This window comes from Paramormyrops kingsleyae, chromosome 13, assembly GCF_048594095.1.
Source record: "Paramormyrops kingsleyae isolate MSU_618 chromosome 13, PKINGS_0.4, whole genome shotgun sequence".
NCBI lineage: Eukaryota > Metazoa > Chordata > Actinopteri > Osteoglossiformes > Mormyridae > Paramormyrops > Paramormyrops kingsleyae.
The window spans coordinates 10,493,168-10,513,512 of record NC_132809.1 but is presented as its reverse complement, the minus strand read 5'-3'; the positions used below and the strand labels follow the sequence as shown (position 1 = coordinate 10,513,512).

At 43.3% G+C, this 20,345-nt stretch overlaps 3 protein-coding genes and 1 non-coding gene across 6 annotated transcripts in view; all 4 read left to right on the top strand.

Moving 5' to 3' along the window:
- Positions 1–8,806, top strand: part of pik3c2a (phosphatidylinositol-4-phosphate 3-kinase, catalytic subunit type 2 alpha) — a 32,281-nt gene extending 23,475 nt beyond the window's left edge. For all 3 annotated transcript variants that reach the window (XM_023809304.2, XM_072698170.1, XM_023809296.2), the window contains exons 16-33: positions 53–241; positions 468–561; positions 652–746; positions 875–1,055; positions 1,171–1,275; positions 1,616–1,708; positions 2,443–2,572; positions 2,757–2,893; positions 3,034–3,203; positions 4,097–4,253; positions 4,430–4,539; positions 4,900–5,107; positions 6,159–6,283; positions 6,425–6,542; positions 6,638–6,719; positions 6,833–6,942; positions 7,144–7,269; positions 7,600–8,806. In XM_023809304.2, the coding sequence (XP_023665072.2) occupies positions 53–241; positions 468–561; positions 652–746; positions 875–1,055; positions 1,171–1,275; positions 1,616–1,708; positions 2,443–2,572; positions 2,757–2,893; positions 3,034–3,203; positions 4,097–4,253; positions 4,430–4,539; positions 4,900–5,107; positions 6,159–6,283; positions 6,425–6,542; positions 6,638–6,719; positions 6,833–6,942; positions 7,144–7,269; positions 7,600–7,782 (2,413 nt within the window). In that variant the 3' untranslated portion in view covers positions 7,783–8,806. The remainder of the gene's footprint in view (positions 1–52; positions 242–467; positions 562–651; positions 747–874; positions 1,056–1,170; positions 1,276–1,615; positions 1,709–2,442; positions 2,573–2,756; positions 2,894–3,033; positions 3,204–4,096; positions 4,254–4,429; positions 4,540–4,899; positions 5,108–6,158; positions 6,284–6,424; positions 6,543–6,637; positions 6,720–6,832; positions 6,943–7,143; positions 7,270–7,599) is intronic.
- Positions 8,807–11,037: 2,231 nt separating this feature from the next.
- rps13 (ribosomal protein S13) lies at positions 11,038–15,908 on the top strand. The gene is made up of 6 exons (XM_023809313.2): positions 11,038–11,147; positions 11,639–11,687; positions 11,794–11,872; positions 12,239–12,408; positions 14,397–14,497; positions 15,833–15,908. The coding sequence occupies exons 1-6, from the start codon at positions 11,125–11,127 to the stop codon at positions 15,864–15,866; spliced, it is 456 nt and encodes a 151-aa protein (XP_023665081.1). The 5' UTR covers positions 11,038–11,124; the 3' UTR covers positions 15,867–15,908.
- LOC111843057 (small nucleolar RNA SNORA19) lies at positions 14,674–14,803 on the top strand. The gene has a single exon (XR_002838052.1). It is a non-coding gene; the product is annotated as a small nucleolar RNA SNORA19 (small nucleolar RNA).
- Positions 15,909–16,675: 767 nt separating the features above from the next.
- Positions 16,676–20,025, top strand: LOC111842400 (protein phosphatase 1, regulatory subunit 15B-like). The gene is made up of 3 exons (XM_023808969.2): positions 16,676–17,172; positions 17,604–18,901; positions 19,350–20,025. The coding sequence occupies exons 1-3, from the start codon at positions 17,007–17,009 to the stop codon at positions 19,551–19,553; spliced, it is 1,668 nt and encodes a 555-aa protein (XP_023664737.2). The 5' UTR covers positions 16,676–17,006; the 3' UTR covers positions 19,554–20,025.
- The last annotated feature ends 320 nt before the right edge of the window (positions 20,026–20,345 follow it).

Here is a 20,345-nt window from a genome sequence, read left to right as displayed (position 1 = left end):
TCAGCAGACCTCTAGTCATCCACCTCTGATTATCCTCTGTGCTTTTCACCAGGCTGACACGTGCTGACAGGCTGCTTCTGTGGGACAAGCGGCACTACTGCCGTGCCTATAAGCAGAGCCTGCCCAAAGTCCTGGCCAGCGCCCCCAGCTGGGACTGGGGCAGCATGGCAGAGATCCACACTCTCCTGCATCAATGGCCACCCCTGACTCCAGTCTCCGCCTTGGAGCTTTTGGACTCCAAGTAAGTTAAGCGCAATCGACTAGAGCTGGACACACAGTTGAAAAATACTGGTCATTTTACATTTCTCTGAGTGGACAGGAACCAGATTGAATGTAGATAACAGGAAGTTGGGGCAACTGATACAAACAGAGGCGCAGCCACTTGTTCCATAAGCACCATGCTAGACTGTAGTGTTCTGATTGATTTGTTTGGGATGACCCAAGGTGTTCTGGGGGGGGGGGGTCAGGTTTGCAGACACTGAGGTGCGGAGTGTGGCCGTTAGCTGGATTGAGAGCAGCAGTGATGACGAGCTCGCTGTGTATCTGCCCCAGTTGGTGCAGGTGAGCCCTTTACCTGCCATTAACCAGATGCCATTAATTGTATTAATCAGTTGTTCTTGATCTGAAGTAGTCATTTTCCTCTCTATCCAGGCACTGAAGTTCGAGTGCCACCTGAAGAATGCCTTAGTGATATTCCTGCTCTCTCGAGCCCTGGGCAATGTCAACATTGCCCATTACCTTTACTGGTGAGTTCTTCTGGGCATCCTGAGTACTCATCCAGCTTAACCTGGTGTGAGTGTGTTTCCTCGTCGGGCCTGTTGATGTGACCCAGAATTGTGGAGCAGATGGCTCATCTGTGCTCTGCGCTCCCCAGGTTGCTGCGGGACGCCGTGCAGGACCCTTGTTTCGGCATACGCTATGAGCGTGTCCTGGGGGCGCTGCTGTGCCTGTGCGGAGCGGGGATGCGGGCCGAGCTGGACAAGCAGGCTCAGCTGACGCAGCTCCTGGGGTCGCTGGCTGAGAAGGTGCGGCAGGCCAGCAGCTCCACCAGACCGGTGAGGAAGTTCTTCACGAGGAAGAGGGGTGGGGTCACTGCTCCTGAATAGACATAGGGGGGCGCTGTTTCTCCTTCAGGTGTGGCAAGACTGGTTTTCAACTCTCCCCCTTCAGGCTGTTCTTCAGGAGGGGCTGGGAGTTGTGCAATCCTTCTTCCAGAAGAACACCTGCCGACTGCCCCTCAGTCCGAGCTTGGTGGCCAAAGGCCTGCTTGGGAAGGTGAGACACTTAGCTGACTTTGCATCACACTCTCCTGTGATTATAACAGCCCCAGAGCACTTGGCTTCTCAAGAAATGCTGGATTTAAAGACTTGCAGAGTGCTGCTTTTCGCTTGATGCCAATCAGGACGTGGCGTGCCAACGCTTAAGTCCAGCCAAGCAGTTTTACATTCGCTTCTGGAAGGACGTCTAGCTTAGTAAATATTTTACTCTGATCTTTAACTGGGAGCCTCCTTTGTTAAATCCTCCTTTTTGTTGCCATGGTTATATAGTAATTATCTGTGCCATTTCTGTGAGAAGAAGACACACAGATATAGGGTTTTCTTTTGTCTTCCAACAGGCCTGCTCCTTCTTCAATTCCAATGCGGTGCCTCTGAAACTCGCGTTGGTCAATGCCGACCCACTTGGAGAAGAGATCAATGTTATGTTCAAGGTAGGACTTAGTGGAAGTTGGCCAGCCTTAACATGCTGGGAAAACCCAGCTATATCGTCAAGATAATGCGTAGGAGGTAGAGAATGGCTGAAGAGTATCACAGATGAATTAAATATTTACACCGTCCTCTTAGGTTTCCAGGCAGATAAAAGATCTAAATAAAATAATCTGAAAGTAGTCTGATTCTTTAAGTATCACTTGGTTGGTAAAGCGATATGGCTGATGGAATTAATTTATGTACTTAAGAAAATTCTTTTGGTGTGGCCTATGTTTAAAATGTGCTTTTTTTTTTTGTTTACTGAAACATTTCAGCAATGAATTTTCCATGAGCCGATTTAAACCTGATCCTTAATGTGCATACCAGACCCCAGCTAGCGTACGTTTCTGTGGGATGTGTTTCATTGTCTGGGAGCAGGGGGAACTGGTGGAGTGCCATGTTGGATAGTTTAGTCCCTCTGGTGGCAGGTATACATAATTACAAATGGATTTTTCACAGCATAATCACACAATTTCCTGTGATTGTTCTGATGGCATTATGTACAGCACATATTGTATGGTTATTTGACAAAGATCCTAGTTTAAGAACAAAAAAATACTTAGACAGTCTGTGAATGATTTCATATTGTGAATGATTATTTTTTGAAGTTAGATTAACTAAATAAAACTGCCAGTTTAAAGAACAGGGGGTGTTTTTGTGATCACCTGTGCGTAATATGTTTGCGTGTGCGTGACAGGTGGGGGAAGACCTCAGGCAGGACATGCTGGCACTGCAGATGATCCGAATTATGGACCGGATTTGGCTCCAGGAGGGTCTAGACCTACGAATTGTCAACTTCAAATGCATCTCCACCGGAAAAGACAAAGGTAGACCTTACAGTCACCGATCGTTGTTTGTTTTGTTTTCTGTCCCTGAAATCACGTCAGCCACCTGCTGAGAAGGCTGCTGCTCGCCCAGCCCACGTACACCGGAACATTCCGGAAACCGGGGGGCTTTGTTGCTATGGATCAAATTTGGTGTTTAAGCCCTGTCTGCCACTTGCTGCTTCAGGCATGGTAGAGCTGGTCCCAGCCTCTGAAACTCTACGGAAGATCCAGGGAGAATATGGGGTGACGGGCTCCTTCAAGGACAAGCCGCTGGCGGAGTGGCTGCGCAAGTACAACCCAGCTGAGGAAGAGTATGAAAAGGTACGAAATATCGTCATGCTACCTGTAGCCCCACCACGACCTGCATGAAACCAGTATCCCTGGGTCATGGGGGACTCTGCAGTGGATTGTCAGAGAGTTTGATCTGTAACGGTACTGTTCTGTGGCGCTTCTCCTAATAGGCATCCGAGAACTTCATCTACTCATGTGCGGGCTGCTGCGTGGCTACCTACGTGCTGGGCATCTGTGACCGACATAACGACAATATAATGCTTCGCTCTACCGGTCACATGTTCCACATCGATTTCGGCAAATTCCTGGGACACGCACAGATGTTCGGAAGCTTTAAGAGGTATGTCGCCCGGCTGCAGTCTTGCAGCGTGCGTTGCATTCATTTGTTTGTTCCTTCACGGAGGCTCATGCATTACGGTATTTTAAATCTCAGGTGCTGTTTCTGTCTTAACAAAGTTCTCTGTGGCTTTAGCGAAGTTATTATTAGGTAGGAGCTACAGAAATAAATCTGTTGATAACACAGAAATAACCCAAAAGCATACAGACACTGTGCTACTCCTTGGAAAATGGGTCTTGCTTCTAGGTCTTGGGGAGAAAACCATTTGTCCATGATATTTAATCACAAGTTTACTGAGTCACAGTCCACAGTTTTTATTCTGACATTTCTTGCCCTGGCATGCATTCTTGAACTTTTACCACCACAAGCCACGTACAGTACCAGTTCAAAGCTTGGATATGCCTGCTGAATATCATCAACAACTGTGATAAAAACCCTACATCTGAAACCTGATTGTAAGAATGACAAGAGTCTGCAATGCTGTCATTAAAACAGAAGGAAGCTATTTTGAAGTATCTAAAATTTGAAGAAATTTTGAGATGTTGAACACATTTTCCTGGTCATTGTAATGTTTCTTATACTATGCATTGTCTTGAGGCCTTTTACTATAAGGTGACTAAAATAGGGACAAATGCATTAAAAGCAGGTGTGTCCAGACTTTTGACTGGTACTGTGTATCAGAAGGATTTCATGTAACATTGTTTTGTCTTAATTGTGTTAATGAATGTTGGTCAAGCTGTCATTTAGGTACACAGGATAGACAATTGGAGTTAAATTCTTTGTGTGTGAGCGTACTTGGGCAATAATCCTGATTTTGATTCTCGTTTGGCGCAACGTAGTCGTATCACTTCAAGACGGCATGTGATCACATTTTCTTTGCTCCTCCGCTGTGTCAGGGACCGCGCCCCTTTTGTGCTGACCTCTGACATGGCATACGTCATCAACGGAGGGGAGAGGCCCACCAGCCGCTTCCAGCTGTTTGTGGACCTGTGCTCGCAGGCCTACAACCTGATACGCAAAAATGCCAGCCTCTTCCTCAACCTGCTGTCCCTGGTAATTTTATGACGTGTTGCATTAGATGTTTCCCCTTTTTCCTCCAGTCGGGATGTTTATGCCAGTTCATTTCAGAATGTCACTGTTACGTATGTCCTCCCCGTGGTGTCTGCTGACTGATCAGCTTATGGGATGTGTGTGTGTGTGTGTGTGCGCGCACATGTGTGTGTTGACAGATGACATCATCAGGTCTTCCAGAGCTGACCGGAGCCCAGGACCTAAAATATGTGTATGATGCTCTGCAGCCTGAAACCACTGATGCAGAAGCCACCATTTTCTTCACCAGGTGTGGTAACAGCTCAGTACTTAGGGTTTTTTTTTTTTTTTTTTTTTTTTAAACATACAACTAATGCGTTGTAGGGGATTGGTGGGTTCATTGCAAAGGGAATCCAGAGTAGTAAATTCTTTTCAAAGATTCTATAAAAAATACGCATATACCGAAAACAATTGTAAAATTGTTTGCATGAACACATACAGCCTATTTGAGTTATATACAAAATATATAATTGCATGCTTAAAAATGTGGATGGTTCTAACAGAATAACCATGTATCAACATATGTAGTACTTACACATGTTGCATTCCCAGAAATGAAAAGCCTAAGAGCCATTTAGCCCAGTGCTACTGACTGGTCGCTTCCTTCCAGGCTGATCGAGTCCAGCCTGGGCAGTATGGCCACCAAGTTCAACTTCTTCATTCACAACCTGGCCCAGCTGCGCTTCTCTGGCCTTCCCTCCAACGATGAGCCCATCCTGTCCTTCTCACCCAAGACCTACACGCTTAAGCAGGACGGCCGCATCCGTGACGCTTCCATCTTCACTTTCCATAAGAGATACAACCCAGACAAGCACTATGTGAGCACTGCTGCTGTTATCCCTTGACATCTGTGATCATCTACAGTACCAGAACCTTCTATGCTGCCTTTTTGCTTTGGAAATTTGCTTAACAGCACAGTGACGGCTATGGCAACAATAGGAAGCATACTGTAGTATAACAGTAACACATGGGACAGTTTACCCCCATGTTTTAGAGGGGCTTTAGTGATATCTATCCATCTAGGATGTTCTGCTGGGAGTCGCCTAGTTTTGGATACCGGTTGTAGAAATGTTGGGCTTCTCTTGATTATAATGGGAGTGAACGGCATTATTTCTGTGGTGATTAAAGTGCCAGAAAAATACTTATGAAAAATTCAACAGCAACGTCTCTTACACCATGACCCAGGTAATGAAGATAATCCACAGATTTTGTTGTGAGCAGTTCAATGTACTAAATATTTTCTTATACCAAACTCATCACCCATATCATTGTGCAGAAGATACAATCATGAGCACCTCATCTTCTGGATGGATGGATAGAAAGCCCTAAAGCCCCTCTAAAACATATCTTTTTTTCAGTTTTGGGGTGAACTGCCCCATTCAGCAACAAAAAGGTTGAGGTTCTGCTTTTCATCTTTGGAGACAGACATCTGTTGATCATTAAGACGTGTCATGAGCCAAGGTGACAGATCCCAAAATGCTAGTTGAAATTTGCCCCAAAACACTTAAGTTTTATTTCATGCTGTGTATCTTGGGCTTCTGAACAAGCTACCAGTTCCAGATCTTTGGAAATGTGTTACTTTAGGGTAGGTCACAAAATCATTGTTGGTTTGGGATGTTGATGACATGATGCATTGGGAAGTATGAAAATGCAAAATGCATTTACAGAATTCAGGAAAGTGTAATTGAAGTTGTGTTCGTGTAGGCCGGTGTGCCCCAATCCGATCCTCAGGGACCCATAGTTGGTCCACATTATTGCTGTTGGCCAGCCCCTGTGCAACATGGTGGACTGTCTGCGAGTCCTGAAGGACCTTATTGGGAAGCACTGGTGTAGGTCCTAAGTAATGTTGGTTTTCTTTCCATCCCGCAGACGTACGTGGTGAGAGTATTCAGAGAGGGCCAGAGTGAGGCGCAGTTTGTGTTGCGCACCTTTGATGAGTTCCAGGAGCTGCATAATAAGCTGACTATCCTCTTCCAGCTATGGAAGCTCCCTGGGTAGAGTGCTTTGTTGTCTTAATTTGGTTGTCTGCCATGTTAACATGTTCTGACCTCTAAAACAGGCTGTTACAAATGGGAGTCCACAGGCTCCCACATGGGTGATGATTTGGTTGAAGTTCTACCCCCTTAACGTCACAGATTCCCCAACAAGATGGTCCTGGGCCGCACGCACATCAAGGAGGTGGCAGCCAAGAGGAAGGTGGAGCTCAACAGCTACATGCACAGCTTGATGAGGAGCTCCACTGAGGTGACCCAGGTGACTGACCCCTCCTACATGATGACCTGTGTTTTTAAGGAAGGTTCCAGTCTCGGTCCTTTAAGGATTAAAAATGGTCTTCATTGTCCCCTCAGTGTGACCTAATCTACACATTCTTCCATCCGATCGCTCGAGATGACAAGAACGAAGGGTTCGAGGGCATGACTAAACCTCAAGGTAGGTTATCCAAAGCTTCATTCTCACCACCCAGACTCGTCTTTGCTCACCTCCACCCCCAGCAGCAATGTAGCTTGAACAGAAACCATTAAAGGTGGGTGGCGGTCTTGCAGATATGATGCCGATGAGCCCGACCACAGGGAAGGTGGGGGGCGAAGTGAAGCTGTCTGTGTCCTACAGGAACGGCAACCTTTTCATCATGGTAATGCACATCAGAGACCTGGTGAGTGTCAGTCTGCCTCACTGTCGACCATTTACCTCTTTCCCTGTTAGAACCGTAACTGGCTCCTGAACTTGTCAGATCATGTGACCGTATGTATAATCATGTGACCGTATGTATAATCATGTGACCTTATGTCAGATCCTGATGTCCATTCGTTTCTTTGATCATTCATCAGTTTGTTCATTTCCTGTTCTCTCGCAGGTGTCAGAGGACGGCACGGACCCCAATCCTTATGTGAAGACCTATTTGCTCCCTGATCCACACAAAACCACGAAACGTAAAACAAAGATCTCCAGGAAAACCAGGAACCCCACCTTTAACGAAATGGTGAGTTTTTCATACTATCCTTTTTTTCTAATTTGAAAATCTATTTCCATTTTTAGCTGTGGTCACACTACAGCAAAGCAGGACAGATGTGACAGGATAAACTTACGTCTACCGTTATTTTTAGACATCCATTATAAGTGATTGCGAGCTATTTCTAATGCAGCCCTACATAGCCTTCGAGAGGGCAATCCCAGCCGGATGGCTCGGAATATCATGGAATAGCTGTATTACAGGCTTGGCATTTAGCTGAACCAAAGGGATTGGTTTGAGCTCGCAAGGCAGATGTCTGGCCGAACGCTGACGGCCACTGCATGCTGTCGCCCCCTGCAGCTTGTGTACAGCGGCTACAGCAGAGAGAGCCTGAGCCCGCGGGAGCTGCAGCTGAGCGTGCTCAGTGCCGAGCCCCTGAGGGAGAACTGTTACTTGGGAGGCCTCACCCTGAGCCTGAAAGACTTCAACCTCAGCAAAGAGACTGTCAAGTGGTACAAGCTCACGGCTGTGCCCTACTTTTAGACCCCCGGCAGAGGGGAACTCACGACTGCTCACTACACCAGTTTGTTCCTCCTGACACTAATCACGATTCTGACCTCTTTTGTTGCTAAAATATAACAGACACGTGTCGTGTTTTCTTAAATTTTGACATTAAAAAGGACCAAAACTGCTCACTTTGAAAGAGTGTATATAAATATATATATATATAAAGTGTATATATATATATATGAAGACATTTTATTTTTAAAACAACTCATTTTTACAGTTTTTCTACGTAAATAAGGCAGAAACAGAGACTAGAATGTCTTGGCCGGCTGGTCGAGACCCAGGACTGAAGGAAGTGAGTCAGCATGTCCTAATTCAAGTGCCAAAAGAATGGAATAGGGTGACAGGCCACTTCCCGGGGTGGGGTGGGGGGGGGGGGGGGGAAGAGAAAATGGGGTACCTCTGACTTTTTTAATATTGTTTTTTTGGACACCCCGTCTTTACTAAGCACATTTTATATTGTTATGTAGGGTATTATCTGACACTCACAATGCACGAGGACACCCGGTTGTTAGCGGAACACAATTTCAAATAGAACTTGTTCCCACATCTTTGTATTTAATAACTTTACATTTCTGGGAAGGGCAGTAGAACATTCAGGCAACAGAGGATAATTAACATTTAAAAAGGGGGAATTTTAACCTCACTTCTAAGGGCATGTGTCAGTTTTTTTTTATAGCGAATATGGAATTATGAAGTTCATAATATCACACTTAGTAAGGTGACAAGATTCATTCTTTCAATGACTGTAAAAACATGCTGAATTTTATATAAATATGGCCAGTTATTTATTTTTCAATTGGTTATCTTAACCTGAATGAATCTGTGTACTGTAAGCCTGAATTTAATATTATTGAACAAGGTTTGTATTAAAACTGAATTTATTTCCATACTGAAATTTAGTGTTTAAAAAATGGTTACTTACTAAATGTTTAGTTCTGATAAGCCTTGGGAAAGAAATATTTTAAAACAAAATAAATATTTCATATTTACTGCTAAAGCTTTACATATTGTTTTTGTAAATAAGTGTGTACTGAAATCCGATAGTGGTTTCAGATATGGTTCCGTTGACATTACCAGAACAGTAACTTTTAAGCCATAATTCAAATTTTCCTTTGTTTTCATATTATGTGTATAACATTATTACTAGTTTTTAATTTCTAGTTTCATGACGTGTGCTATACCATTGCAAAATATTGTTTGTACATGTGTGTAACCTTCCTGGAAACAGACTTTTTAGTGCAAATCTCAATTGTGGGGGTCGAAAACATTATGGCAGTGCCTAACAATATATTGACAAATGGCAAACACCCAATAAGGAAGAGGGCCACCCAGAGTCCCCCTTGGAATGCTCTCACACAGGTCCTGATTTGGGTGAAGTGGGATATTGCACCATTCTTCAAGAAAAAATTCCCCCATGGATGAAAGAGGTGGAACTTCCCATAGAGGTTCAATGATGTTTAAATATGGTCATAAAATAATGAAACCATTCTTTAATTTGTTTTGCAGTATGTATAAGGACATTACATTCTGCTCTGTACTGCTAATTGCCTTTCAGTCTACTGCAGGGGACTCAGGTAAATACCAGGAACAGGTGTGGTTCATCAGAAGCCAGGTAGGATAGAAAACCTACTGGATAGTAGCTCTCCAGGACTGCAGACCCCTGGCGTAATGTAACACATTTAGCTGCATTTGTAACTAAGTTCATGGTTCTTTTTCCTATTCTGTTATCCATTACCTGTGTCTTAAAGCAATGATGGGTTTGGTCAAAATGATCTAGGTGTCTTTTACAAGGTTACTTTCATATTTGTCAGTTTGCCGTTCAGTCATATATAGGATCCTTCCTGCTATGCAGGGCGTTTTCTTTTGGTATGGATGAAAATACCATCCTATTAGGAAAGCAGCATGACGGAAACTTAGAGCTCCTTATTAGCTGTTGCTCAGTGAGGGAGAATGAGCTAACGGGTGAAAAGTTAATTTTCATGTTTTTCCACAATTGTTTTGAAAATTTATATTGTGTTTTATAATTTCGTCTAATAGGGTGGAAGGTGATAGAGTGAAACACACTAAAATCATGACACCACAAAGTAAATGATTTACAGCATACATATCGGTATCATACATGTTGTCACTTCCTGTAAGAGAATTTAACATGGGACTGGCTACCATTATTTAAAGGGAAATGACAGCATGTTAATATTGAGGATGTGTTTTTAAAAAAATCTACATCCATTACCTACTAAAAAAACAACGTGGGGGTAGCACAGTGACCAACCTGGGACGGGTTGGTGCCTCATCCTGGGTTATTCCCTGTCTTGTGCCAATTGTTTGCAGAGTGGGCTCTGAAACCCCAAAGTCTAAGAGGTACAAAGTGAATGATTTAGGGAATGCAAAAAAAAGTTGAACATTATAATTGCTAGTTTTCTATTGTAAAAGTCTGTGCCTGGTATTGAGTCAGATGGAAAATCTGGCTAAATTCATAAAAGAAAATCAATATTTCCATCTTTGAAAAATGTAATAGTTTGCCAGTATATAAAGGCATTGTTCATGGGGACAGGAAAAGGCACTGCTTAGCAGGAAATACCATATAATAAGGCTTGTTGGGCACCACCTGGTGGATTCTATCGCACTTCGGAACATACCACAGCCCTCAGACTGCAATATTTGCCCTTATTTTATTTCTTTTAGCGTTTTTCTGAACTTATTCACTGATACCGCTTCTGTTTCCAATGTGAAATTTCAGGGGGAAAAAATCCCGGATTTTTCTCATATTTGAATTCTTTAAAATGTATGATGCATAACATATTGCATACGTCCCTATTTTTTAGGTTTACTTTGGAGTATCTATTTTTGACCAGACAATGACCTATCATTAGTATCACTATAAGTTTGGTAGGATATCATTTTAATGTTCTCGTTAATTTGTAAATATATAATTCCACATGACATGCATTAAATTTGCATATATTAGGATTAAATGTGTTTTAAAAAAAACATACTAGGACGGACCAGAACATCGAGAACTTATTTAAAAAGTATGGATACTATTTAAAAACTAAGTTATACACTTGGCTCCCACTCTAATAATAGTGTTACTAAAGTAAGAAATGCTAGCGAATCCTGCGCCCCACCTCCATGGGCCTTATCGGGCAAGGGACTCCTTTTTCAGCGATCAGGCGGCCATGCTTTGGGGATGGAGCGAAAAGCGACAATTAGGACTCGGAGACTGCGCACAAATGACTCAGTGCGTCATTTCCGGAACAGGCCGTCATCCCTGTTTCTGCGGCGTTGGCCGGTCTCTTCCGTTAAAACGCCATCATGGGTCGCATGCATGCTCCCGGGTAAGCCGGTGTGTTTTTCCTTAGTAAATGCGTCCTCCTGTGTAATTTTTCCGAACTGTCATAAAGAAATTTCCAAACGGAGCGTATACTGATTGCCTTGTTCGATGGGTACTGTTTTCTCCTTTGTACCTTCACAGTTCAGCCTGTTTCTAGCTGCGCGCATCATGGCCGCATGTAACGCGGATTAATGCTGTTACTCCCAGTCTCTTCTTAATCTGCAATGTTTTCCACAATGAACTAAGGTTTTGCGGCCATAATTGCTTCCGAACTAAAATTACTTGATTAAATACATAGCTTCGGATACCGGTCGGTCGTCCTGGATTTTGAATGAATAGCGCACTAGTAACGTGTAATGAATTTGCTTGTTTGACAGACGGCTCGTTCAGAATGGGAAGCTGCCTGCCTAGCATCAGTCAAGACACCTGGCGCTTAGTCTCCGTTATGGTTTGCAGTGTGGATCTCTGATCAGTATGATGTCATTTGTATTACAGAAAGGGCTTGTCCCAGTCGGCACTTCCATTCAGGCGAAGTGTGCCCACGGTGAGTTCTAGTATATAAACATTCATGTTTATTTCCTCAATGAATAGTTCATTAGGTTTATGCTAAAGTGTTTTTTGTTTTTGTTTTTTTTTTTTTACCTTTTTAGTGGCTGAAACTCACATCAGATGATGTCAAGGAGCAGATCTTCAAACTGGCCAAGAAGGGTCTGACTCCCTCCCAGATCGGTATGGCTTTTCATTAGCTTGGGGGAAAAATCCATAAAAAATAAAACGTCTTCATTTAGGTTATTACTATTAGGTTAGCCTACAAGAGGGAACTTAAATATCTTGACAGCAGAAATAATATCATTGTGTAACCAGGTGCATCTGAGTAGTAATGTGTGTGTAAAAACACCCTCAAATAAGCATGTGCATCAAGTCATTCTATGTTATCATTCATACAGTTTACTTTCTTTGCTGTATCTGACAGCTTGCACGGAGATCAATATTTCCAAAATTCCCCAGCTTTCCTTGGAAATTTTCTGGAAAGTTTCCTGAAATTTTCTGTCACTTTGCAACCCTCCTAATGCCGTGTGGCGTGTCTTTCTCCAGGTGTGATCCTGAGGGACTCCCATGGAGTAGCCCAGGTGCGCTTTGTCACAGGCAACAAGATCCTGAGGATCCTCAAGTCCAAGGGTCTGGCCCCTGACCTGCCTGAGGACCTCTACCACCTGATCAAGAAGGCCGTGGCTGTGAGGAAGCACCTGGAAAGGAACAGAAAGGTAAATCTTAATATTGGCCAAGTTATGCCCCCCCCACAACAACGTGGACATCCGTGGATAAACAAAGTAAAAAAAAGACAGTAGTTTGGCGGTACTTTTTGCAGATTGAAATCTGATGTTTTTTTGGTAAATATAGTTTTCATCTTTATTTCAGTTAAATTATTTTTGTTTTGAGTTTCCGTTTTCTTTTCAGCTTTAGTTTAGGATAACACTGGTCCCAGCAAGCCCAACACGCACGAACAGACACACTGGCACCATCAATCCACGTAGAATAAGCCCGGATTTTAGTCTAAATATTTTCTCAAAAACTTATTCACATTCTAAGATAGCAGGCAGACAACTTTGTCTTTAATAATGAGTGTATTTAACAGCTATAAAGATTAAAAAGCTCTACATGCTAAGTTAATAAACATGAATAGACAGCGCCTACAGCAGTTTTGCCTGTTCTGGTGGTCCATCATGCAGAATAGCACCTGTGTGTTTACTCTTCAGGTGCTTGGCCATAGTGCCTCTGTGGTATTTCATCGAGTGTACAGTGTACAAAACACCTTTTTGTTTTGTGATAATTTCAATTACATAGTGATATTGAAGGAAGCCATCTGTTGTAATGAAGCATTTCTGAAATCAAAGTAATTTCATAAAAAAAAAATTGTCAATTTAAAATATTGACAATGCTGAATTGCAGCAGCTCAGGGTATAAATTATGTCTTGGTCTGTGTCAGTACTTTGGAGAGACAGTCTTTTTCCATCATTACAGAATGTGCTGGCTTTTTTGGTCCTGTTAAGGTGGATAGGAAGTTGCTTATAGGCTGTGTAGTGGACAAATTCAGATAGATTTTGAGATTTTAAGTTTAGATGAATTGTCAGCTGCTGTTAAAATTAAGTAACAGTAGCTATCCTTTTGGCCTTTTAGTTAGTGAACTTGCACTTTTTAGGTCACTACAGAAGTTTCTTTCCCATTTCTTATTTGTTTTTTTTTTAATGTGCTATCCAGAGTGGACTTTGTGTGTGAAGTTAGGTTTGAGTTCTCAGAAACTAAATGCAATCTGATTGGATTGGTAAATGTTTGCATGTTGTACAGTCAAACCCAAGTGTCAACAGATGTCCTCCTTTGGTACAGAAATACATCACTACTTAAGATATCAGCTGCTACATTTCTGCACTTAAGTTTTATATTGTGATTTCTTGGTCGAAGAGGTAGTGCCAGTTCAGTGCAGGCTCCAGAAAAGAGGCCGACAGGTGTGGGGAATGATGATATTCCAAATTAACGACAAATTCATTGGAAGCACATAGGTTAAACTGAGTGCAAACAGTTTGTTTGCTAATGTGTCATACCACACCAGGCCATTGAAGAACCAGCAGTTATTTCAGCATTTATGTATAGCCTTTCCCAGGGTTACGTTCCAACAAATCAATCGTAAGGCGAAAATATCGTAAGGAGAATACTGTACTGTACACCTAACTTAACAAATGTCATAGCCTGGCCTAGCCTACCTTAAACATGCTTAGAATACTTACATTAGCTTACAGTTGGGCAAAATCCTTAACACAGAGCCTAATTTATAAAAGAAGTGTTGAATATCTCATGTGATTTATTGAATGGTGTACTGAAAGTGAAAAACATTTACTCATCGTAAAGTCGAAATATTATAAAACAGGCCATCGTAACCCGGGGAGCGTCTGTATATTATACAATTTGTAAGCCTTTTTCTGAGAAGATGTCCTTCACTTGTTTATGCAGAAACATCTCACATCTTTGTACTGTAGTTTTTTGGAATGTAGCCCCTTTAAATGGTCTTCATTCTGTGGTGCTCCTGTTCATTTTAATGGTTGATTTCATCCTGCTAATATGGTGTGAATATGCTCTAACGAAACATCAGGCTGAGAACCATTTTTGAATGGGAAGAAGACTGCAGTTCAGGGCATGTGTTCACACATCTCTTGCACCACGTAACAAACCCTGAAAGCGCATTGTAACTGTTTTGCAGGACAAGGATGCCAAATTCCGGCTGATTCTTGTTGAGAGCAGGATCCACCGGCTGGCCCGATATTACAAGACTAAGAGGGTCCTTGCACCCAACTGGAAGTAGTATGTATTGAATTTATGAATTAGACATTTGTCTATGGTGATTTCTACTGAGCGTCAGATGTCAAGGAACCTTGGCGTTCCACACTTTAATACCGTATGGATGAACCGAATCTTTTGGACATGCTGATGGATGCAATTGTTAGGGGTATGACTGTAAAAACAGTCACCATTTCTCCCTGCACATTTCACTTCCTGGTTCTCTCTACTATAAGAACTAAGGTATGTCTGACGTGCTAGAGTAAGTCTGAAGGTAAATTAGCAGAGTGGTGACACTGTGCCAACCTTGCCAGTCCCCTTCATACAAAATGCCTCTCCGGTGTGTGTGTGACCCAGGTGTCGGCCGTGTGCCAGGGGGGTTTGTGTTAGAGGCTGCTGTAGTTTGGTCAGCTCCACATTTCTTCGAATGTCCACCTTCAAGGATTCTCATGAAGGTCAAACTGAAGGCAGACCTGTTACAGGAGCATGGGGGAGCTGAAGCCCATTGATCATGGGGGAACCTGTGCTGGACTATCTATCTTATTATGGGAACAGAAGAATTTCAGGGAGAAAACTGTAAATGTTCAGGACAGGAGTTACATTTATAAACTGGAAATGAAAACTACTACATAAATGGACAATATGCACACAAGAATTTGCCTTTCCTGTGCTACGAAGATGATTCTTGGAACCTGTCAAGTCAAAACAGGAGGTTTGGTTTGTTTGTAGTGCAGGTTCCTGAAATTCCTTTTGAATGTAGTCAAAATGAATATTGGTACAAACAATTTCCCGTGACAGTAATACCTTATTTGGTTAAGGTCCTGGTTGTGACCTGGTTAATGTTTGCTAATAAGTAATGCCAAATGAACTAGTTAAAGGCCCCACAGGTACAGACTGGGAGGGGATGGATTTTAGATCAGTTAATACTCGAAGCAGGAATGCTATAGGAAATGTAAGATTGATTGCAAATGCTTTCATTCTGTGATTAATCTCTGCAAATAGTTCCTTATTTGAATTAAACAGCAGTTACTCCTATGATTCTATGTCCCTTCCCAGGAATTGTTGAAGACCTCTTAGACCACAGTTAAGGCTGTGCTGATTCCCCATAGATGGGGAAACGTCCCACAATAATAACAGTGTGCCTCAGCAACCCGCCGTCGTGGATATTTAAAGATCGAAATCCTAGTTATGTGCAGCTAGAGAGATTCTAGAAAGGGTAACAGGTCTGGCCCTAACTGGTCTTATGTTTTGGCTGCTCAACTAACACCCTTAAGAATTGTCTCTGTATAAAGCTTGCTTAGGTTAGGTGCACTAACTTTTTTTTTTCTTTCTTTTTTCCCCTCCCTCTCCAAATCACAGCGAATCCTCTACGGCTTCTGCTTTGGTGGCATAAAATTCAAGAATTTCAAGAAATAAAGTGGATTTTGGCTCAGAACTTTGCGTAGTGTCTTCTGTTGTGGATTTAAATATTTTTCCATGGGGTTCATTAAGTTTCCCAGTGCAAAAAATCATGTCCATTACCCATAATTGTCTAAAGCTGGGGTCTCCAACTCTGGTCCTGGAGAGCTACCGTCCAATAGGTTTTCTATCATACCCGGCTTCTGGTAAGTCACGCCTGTTCTCAGGTAAATACCAGGGCCAGGTGTGGCTCATCAGAAACCAAGTGGGACAGAAAACCTACTGGATGGTAGCTCTCCAGGACCCCTAGAGACCCCTGGTCTAAAGAATGTAAACATTGTCCAGCACACTGTTGGCTCTCTTCATGGGTACCACTGGTGATCAGGCGTCAACCTGTTTATTGTTGGGAGGCGAAAGAACCATGTTTCTGTCACTGTCTTCTGTCCTGTATTTACAACTCTAACTGTACAACGATTTTTTTTACAGTGGAGGAACAGTTAAATTTCACTTAAATGGTTCTGTTCCTCCTCAACAGTTTTTGTGGGTTTTGAGAATTCCACATTTTCACGAATTGCATTTATTACCATTTTATCACGTCTGACGGTCTTAAGGTCTGTAAGCTTATACCCATCTTTAAGTTACACTCGCCAGTCTTATCTGTAGCGCCGGACCAGATACCGCTGGGGGTCCCGGGGCATCGAACTTTCCTCCGACGCTTCTTGTAGTTTCCAGCGCCGTTTACGGGTAATCAGACACGACACGGAAAAAGGGGAAGGGGTGTTGCTTAATGGGGGAGGGGGACGGTGGCACAAGAGTGACAGCGCGATTCTCTAACCACGCCTGCGTTACTAGTTGAACCAAAGACAGATAAAAGGGGTGGTACGCCCCTTTGCTCACGTTAGTCATTTCCAGGGGAGGAACGAGCGCGGCTGCCTTTATAGACGAAAAGAAAGTGAAAACCGTTACTCTGTCCCGAAATTATTACCCGCGAACAATAACACTTATTCGACTGGATCTGAATCATGAAGGCGGTGTACGACCTCACACGAGTAATCTGGAAGAAAAACAAGGCACTTTCTCGAAACGTAATAAGCAGAATCGCTGGTGAATTTATTGGTGCTCTGTATCGCTGAAAATGGAAACTGTTGTGGATCCTGGGAAGGAGAGAGCGGACGGGGCCGCCGTGCAGCGTTCGGGGGACGCGGCGATGTTGATCCTGCCCTGGACGAAACAGATACTTTCTGTTGTTTGGGATCATTTGCGGCTTCTCGTTCATGTTATTTACTACAGCTTCCTGGCAGGTGAGGAGATAGTTTCTCTTTTGCTGTGGTGCTTTAAGATACTGATATCTGTTGTGACTAACCGAAGAATGTAATTGCTGGAGTGTAAATGCAACGACCCGGGGCGGGGGTTGTCACTTTCGGATTCGCTCTTAAGTTATTTTTGGCCCCTTACATACCATATGTTTGCATATTGGCGCAACAGGCAGGCTGAAATATACGCTCATGTGATAGAAAAAAACATAATTTTAACTATTATGCGTATTCAATACGGCGAGTACCGACGGTAGAATGTTTTGTGAAACATGATGGGAGAAGTACGATTAGGCGATTAATCGTGCGTTTGACAGTTTTCCAGCAACTGCCTTTGTTGGTTCCAAAATGTGGATAAACTAACAATTTTGTGCTGCCAATCGTAGCCGTTTTGTTAATGTTTGAATGATCTTCCGCAGTCTTCCAGATGTTCAGACTGGAGGTACACTTGAGGATCACGGATGAGACGGGCCATCACGTCCAGCACATGAGCACGTCTGACCGTCCGGCTGAATCCTTCATCCTCTCTTCTTTGTTTGATGGGACAAACATGCTGTCCAAGTGTGGCGTGGACACCTATGCGGGAGGCTCACACGCCACGCTGCTGTCTGGCCTGCGGCCAGAGGACCTGTGCTGCAGTTTGGTGGACGATTTTGTCTTGCGTGCTACTGAATGCTTCTCCGACTCTGATGAAGATTTGTGTTTGGGGCATCACCCTAGCTGGCATCCGAATAACAGTGCTGATTGGGACATACATGTGGCTGAAGACTTAAATGGTACAGCTGGCTATAACACACCTGTGGAGGTATTTGAAGCAGCACCTGAGTCTGAGTGCACTAAAGACCTGGAGGAATCTTCTTGGGATGATGATAATGATGATGATGATGAGGATGACGATGAGTCCAACCTTCAGCAGAACCAGACAATGTGGGAGTATTTTACAAAATGTAATGATCCTTACAATCCCTTAAGTTTCTCTGCTTGTATCTCTACCTGCTCTAAGAAGGAATACACACGTGAGACAGGAGAAAGTAGCAATGGGATGAACCCCGATTCTACACAAAAGGAGGAAACTCTACAAAATAAGTCACAAAAGGACACCGACCATGTCTGTTCAGACAGCGAGAGTGGTTGGGACAGTTCCTGCGAGTCAGCAGCCGAGGAGGATGAGGACAGCCAGAAGATCTGGGATTCATTCTCCCACCCAGAAGACCCTTACAACCCCCTGCACTTCACGGCCTGCGCCTCCAGCTCCAGAAGAGCTTGTTCAGGGGGTGTCAGTCATGGGGAGGAGACACCCAGTGTTGCAGCTCATGAGGATGATGATGATGATGAGTTAGATGGATTGGGACAGGATGACCGCCTGGAAGGTAGTGAGAGTGATGAAGCCCATTGCTCAGAAGAGGATGAGCTGTGGAACTCATTCTCCCAGGGTGACGATCCTTACCACCCTCTTCACTTTCGGGCTTGTCTCCGGAGCTCCCCGCCAGCACAGGGCATGGCAAACCTTGACCCCCAGCTCACAGACAAGACCACCCAACCAGATGGTTCACAGAAGGCCTGCAGGTCAAAGCCATGTTTGCCAAATAGACACTTTAAGCACTATTGCTCCCAAAGGTCGTGGGACAGTCCAAAGACTGTCCCCTGGACGAAGAGGAGGCTGGGCGGCGGGGTTCCAGTGGAGCCTCAGAAAAAAGACAAACCACAGATAAAAAAGGTTAATATGCCTGCATACAATTATGCATATTTATACCCAAAGTAAATTTACTCAGAATTAACTACCTTCCAAATCAGTGTATCCCGTAATTGTACTAGCAAAAACCCTGCCCTGAAAATTATTTGTGTGTTTATTTCTGTCTGTGTTTCATGTTTTCCCCCAAAATAACTGAAGTGCTGTGCGCTTGTGATGTGTAACAGCTAAATATTACTGGACAGTGATTTAGTGACATGTGACCTGTGAGTCAGGGCATGCAGCAACAGTATCATAATATTCCCTTGTCATATGGTGGTTACGTTCCACATTGTAGTTTCTCAATATGCCCAGGGAGATTTATCATAGGTTATGTGAAGCCAGGATGGTTGACAGCTTAGCAGAGGGATGAGATAAGATATATTTTCTTGTGAGTAAGCCTGTATTGACCTGGGTCTGTCTGTCCCTGTTGCAGGTGAGGTTCTCACCCGTCGTCCATGTCCACATCATGCGGGCCTGGTCCTCTGCCCTCCAGGCGTCCAGGAAGGGACAGTGGGAAGAAATGGCCCGCGACCGGGATCGTTTCCAGCGGCGGATTGCGGAGGTGGATCAGGCCATTGGTTACTGCCTAAGTCCTTCACACAGGGAACAGATTCTGGCTCATATACGGGACACCTGACAGCACCTACCCCCCACCACAAACTAAAAATTAGAATTTAAAAATTTCTTTACAAGCATTTAGACTTTGCTGATATTCACTTTCATCTTTGTCTTGGTCAGCTGAATCAGCTGGGTTGAGTCTTATTATTTAAACACTCAAGAGATTCCTTGTTATTTATTTATTGTTCTGCTGTCTTCAGTACAGGGCTCATGCACTGATTTTTTAAATTTATTTGTTGATATGTAAATATGGTTGACTTTTATATGCCTTACAGATCCACCAATGTCTATGTCAGCATATCAATATGCCCTTATTTTGCAATCTTCTAAACACAAATATTTTTGCAAGTCTTTGTTTTCAGTATAAAGACATGATTTATGGATGATAATTTGGAGAGCTTTGACACTAATTTGAGGAATGACTTCACTTTTCTATTGTTAATAAAAGCTGTTGCTCTTTTCATTTTTGAATTTTCAAGATAATGCGTTAACTGAAGCGTTTGTTTTTTTTGGTGCTGAAAATTATTGTTTGATTTGTACCCATGGGAAAATATAGTGCAAATACTGATGTAATCTGACACCTGTTACAGCCAATCAGTTTCCCCCAGGATTCTTTTTACCCGAGGAAGCACATGTCTGATCTTAGTCACCGGATTGCATGGTGATGAGTCTGGGACTATTGTTTATCCTCCTTGGGGTCACGGGGAGGGAGTGATGTCTCATGGCCAGAGTTCATGTCTAGTGATTGTGCTGCTTAGTGAGTAGTGAGAAAGACCCAAAGTCCTGTCCTGTTCCGCTGCTTGGTTCTGAG

Bases quoted from the DNA above. Each gene is read 5' to 3' on its own strand.
- rps13 (XM_023809313.2), top strand. From the start codon at position 11,125: ATGGGTCGCATGCATGCTCCCGG. The intron at 11,148-11,638 runs GTAAGCCGGTGT...TTTGTATTACAG, and splicing joins GGTCGCATGCATGCTCCCGG to AAAGGGCTTGTCCCAGTCGG. The intron at 14,498-15,832 runs GTATGTATTGAA...TCCAAATCACAG, and splicing joins CTTGCACCCAACTGGAAGTA to CGAATCCTCTACGGCTTCTG.
- LOC111842400 (XM_023808969.2), top strand. From the start codon at position 17,007: ATGGAAACTGTTGTGGATCCTGGGAAGGAGAGAGCGGACGGGGCCGCC. The intron at 17,173-17,603 runs GTGAGGAGATAG...GATCTTCCGCAG, and splicing joins TTACTACAGCTTCCTGGCAG to TCTTCCAGATGTTCAGACTG. The intron at 18,902-19,349 runs GTTAATATGCCT...TCCCTGTTGCAG, and splicing joins ACAAACCACAGATAAAAAAG to GTGAGGTTCTCACCCGTCGT.